We start from the raw sequence: 3,237 nt of genomic DNA on the forward strand, positions 1-3,237 counted from the left end.
TTCGAAAGCATTGCATCTAAATTTCCTCACTTAATTTATAAAGACAAGTAAAACTCCATGATTTGTTGTGCTTTAAATAAGAACGAGTAACCTCACCTATCTTCGATTGGGTAGGAACCTACCCAGCCTCCAAAGTGCGTGCATGAGCCTCCCAATTCTTGCCATGTAGCAGCCCTATGAAACTCATCCTTTATATAATATAGAGAAGAGGATGGGGGGGTGGCTTTAAAACAGGTGGTATTATTTATTTGTATTATTCGTTTGGTGGTATTACTATTGGATTCTCATTCCTCTTTTCTTAGTGGGGAATCTAAGAAATGTTCTCAAAAAAGTGATAAGACCATAATGTCCACAAACGTGCTTAGAGGGGTATTGTGTCTTAAGAGAAAATATGTAACAAGATTGAAACGATTATATAAATCTTTACGCGTGATAGATTCTAACATCTATTTCATGACATTCTAACATATGTTCATGATAGGACAAAGAGAACCATATACCTCTCTATATATAGGTATATACATATTCATTCATTTAACCATCTTCCAAACACATTGGTAAGAAGAAAGAAGCTATTACTTACCAGAGCACCATGTCTCATCATCATCACCACCACCATAGTCACAAACCTCACTATGATGATTGCGAGGGAGAGTATTATAGCCATGGTGAAGCTCCCCCTCCTCAATACAACCATCATGGAGGTTATGATTGTGAGGGAGAGAATTATAGCCATGGTTATGAGTGCTATGAAGCTCCCTCTCCTCAATACAACAATTGCCATTCTCATGGTTATGAGTACAACCATAGTCCTTACAACCATGCTCCTCACTATGGTGAGAACCCTTCCCATGGATATGAGCATGCACCTCACTATGGAGGAGGGAATGAGAAGAGCTATAGGGAGCGTTCATATGGTGGTGGGAACTCTAATCACAAAAAAGAGCATTTGGGTGAATTGGGAGCACTTTCTGCAGCTGCAATGGGCCTGGTAAAGGGTTAAAATAAAACACAAAAGAGTAATTTGATTTATTGATGTGTGATTAATAAAGTGTTTTTTTTAATTTGGTTTTTTTTATTTTTTTAATTTATTTGTAGTATGAAGCCTACAAGGCAAAGGAGCACGCTGGCGAGGGCCACGAAAAAAAGGCAGGCGTAGCCGGCCTTGTCGCCCTTGGATCCGGCGCCTACGCTGCTTACGAGCATTCCCGACACAACAAAGGGCACTAATTAATTATTAGCATCATCATTATTATTACGCTTCTAAACTTTATTAAGCCTATCTCTAGTGCCCCTCATAAACACAAACACCTTAGTCCTATTCCACATTATTACAAGGCTATCCTTCTATTAGATTCTAATGCCCCTCATATCACCTATATAATCACCTTTACTATAATAATCTGGTCTCATTTGAAGGCCATCTTGCTTTTCTAGTGCCCCTCTTATCAAATAATCACCTTTGCTATAATAATCTGGTCTCATTTGAAGGCCATCCTGCTTTTCTAGCACCCCTCTTATCAAATAATCACCTTTGCTATAATAATCTGGTGTCATTTGAAGGCTATCCTGCTTTTCTAGTGCCCCTCTTATCAAATAATCACCTTTACTATAATAATTTGGTCTCATTTGAAATTACACTATGTTCGACCACCAACAACAATGCTATCGCTTCTTTCAAATGGAGTGTGTTCTGCCTCTTTGTCAAGACTGATCTTTGAGTAGCCAAATTTTTCCACCAAAACCAACCTTTAGATTAGCCAATCCTCTCAATAGAATTGACAAAGAAAGGGGAATTTTATAGCTAAAAAACAAACTATGTTCTAAATTTGATTGTTTTAAGAATGGTCAAAAAGTAATTTTTTTATGAGTGTAGAAATGTGTTGTGTAAAACTTTGATGCATAAACGGTATGCAAAATGACACATCACATGACACCACACATGCACAATAAATCTAGAAGTCTTCTAGATTTAAGGTACCACTACATCATGTCTTGAACTTACAGAAGCTTCATACAATTTACTTATGTTAATTGCTCAAGCTGTGCAAAGCAATTAAATAAGCAAAATTTCCCCATATTATTGCATACACTTGTCACTGATTTTTAGTATGTATATTGTCATGTAAAGTGGCTTACCATGTTTGCAAGGCTATTGTTATAGCCAAATCCATGGCCAGACATCCTAGCTTAGATATGTCATGAGATCTAATTGAAAAGGCTTTGGATAATACTAGGTAGTGCATGATCATGTTAAATATATATGTAGAAGTAATGTTAGCCATGTTTCCAGAGCTCAATTTGAACCCAAAGTGACCTCACATAAAGTGGGAACCTTGATGGACACCAATTGTGATGACTACTACTAATTTTAAAACATGGATGTCAATCTAGGGTTGATGCCACCAATTGTGATGACTACTACTAATTTTAAAACATGTAAGACAATATGGGGTTGATGCCTACCTCTGCCCATTTGATTTCAAGGATAAAAGCATTCCCTTCTAGTTCTTATTCTCACATTCCTCATTCCTCCACATATGTATAGCTCGAGTGTTAAGATGAACATTGCCCATGTCAGCATCTCTTACAACATGCTTAGCCCTTTTTGATGGTGTAGCTTTTCTCCAACCCATTGAGAAGAGTTTAGCAAAGACGTAGAGTGTCTATTAATTATTTTGAAAGGTAACGTATACCAAACCTCTAAAAGGTCACCAAAGCATTGCGCAAGCCAAAATGTGTGACCTTAAAAGTAATTTTTTTTTCTCATTAGCATATACATATTTCGGATGAATGTGAGCAATATAGTTGTACCAACTAAACCTATTTAAGAAACTAAAATATTTTAGTCTTTCCAATCATAAGTACATGCTTAATTCATTTTTGTGTGAAAATTAAATATTTTGAGGTGTATAAATTTTCTCCAAAAAAATTAAGGAAAAACAAATAACCATTAAACCCATCCTACCTTAAACTAGCTTAGCACAATCAAGAGTTAGGCGAAGTTACCAAACTGATTAGTTGAGAGGTGAATCATATAATAAATAAAGATACAAAAATAACATAGCATGGCATACATTTATTGGTCCTTCCCTTGTAATAGGAACCCACTTGGCTAGATCACACTCACACTCCTATGTCTTCCTTGAAATCCCTTGCTACACATCATTGAATCCATATTTGGATGTAACTCAAGAATCTATTCTTCCTCCTTTGGTTTGCACATCACAATAGCAT

At 36.4% G+C, this 3,237-nt stretch overlaps 1 protein-coding gene across 1 annotated transcript; it reads left to right on the forward strand.

Annotated features, from left to right (window-relative positions):
• The first annotated feature begins 528 nt into the window (after window positions 1-528).
• On the forward strand, window positions 529-1,682 carry LOC147622617 (uncharacterized). Its single transcript, XM_086822156.1, has 2 exons — window positions 529-991; window positions 1,099-1,682. Exons 1-2 carry the CDS (start codon window positions 593-595, stop codon window positions 1,228-1,230), a joined length of 531 nt encoding a protein of 176 aa, XP_086678282.1. The 5' UTR covers window positions 529-592; the 3' UTR covers window positions 1,231-1,682.
• Window positions 1,683-3,237: the final 1,555 nt, after the last annotated feature.

Source organism: Cibotium barometz, chromosome 28 (assembly GCF_041138505.1).
Source record: "Cibotium barometz isolate CiBa-2024 chromosome 28, ASM4113850v1, whole genome shotgun sequence".
Classification (NCBI taxonomy): domain Eukaryota; kingdom Viridiplantae; phylum Streptophyta; class Polypodiopsida; order Cyatheales; family Cibotiaceae; genus Cibotium; species Cibotium barometz.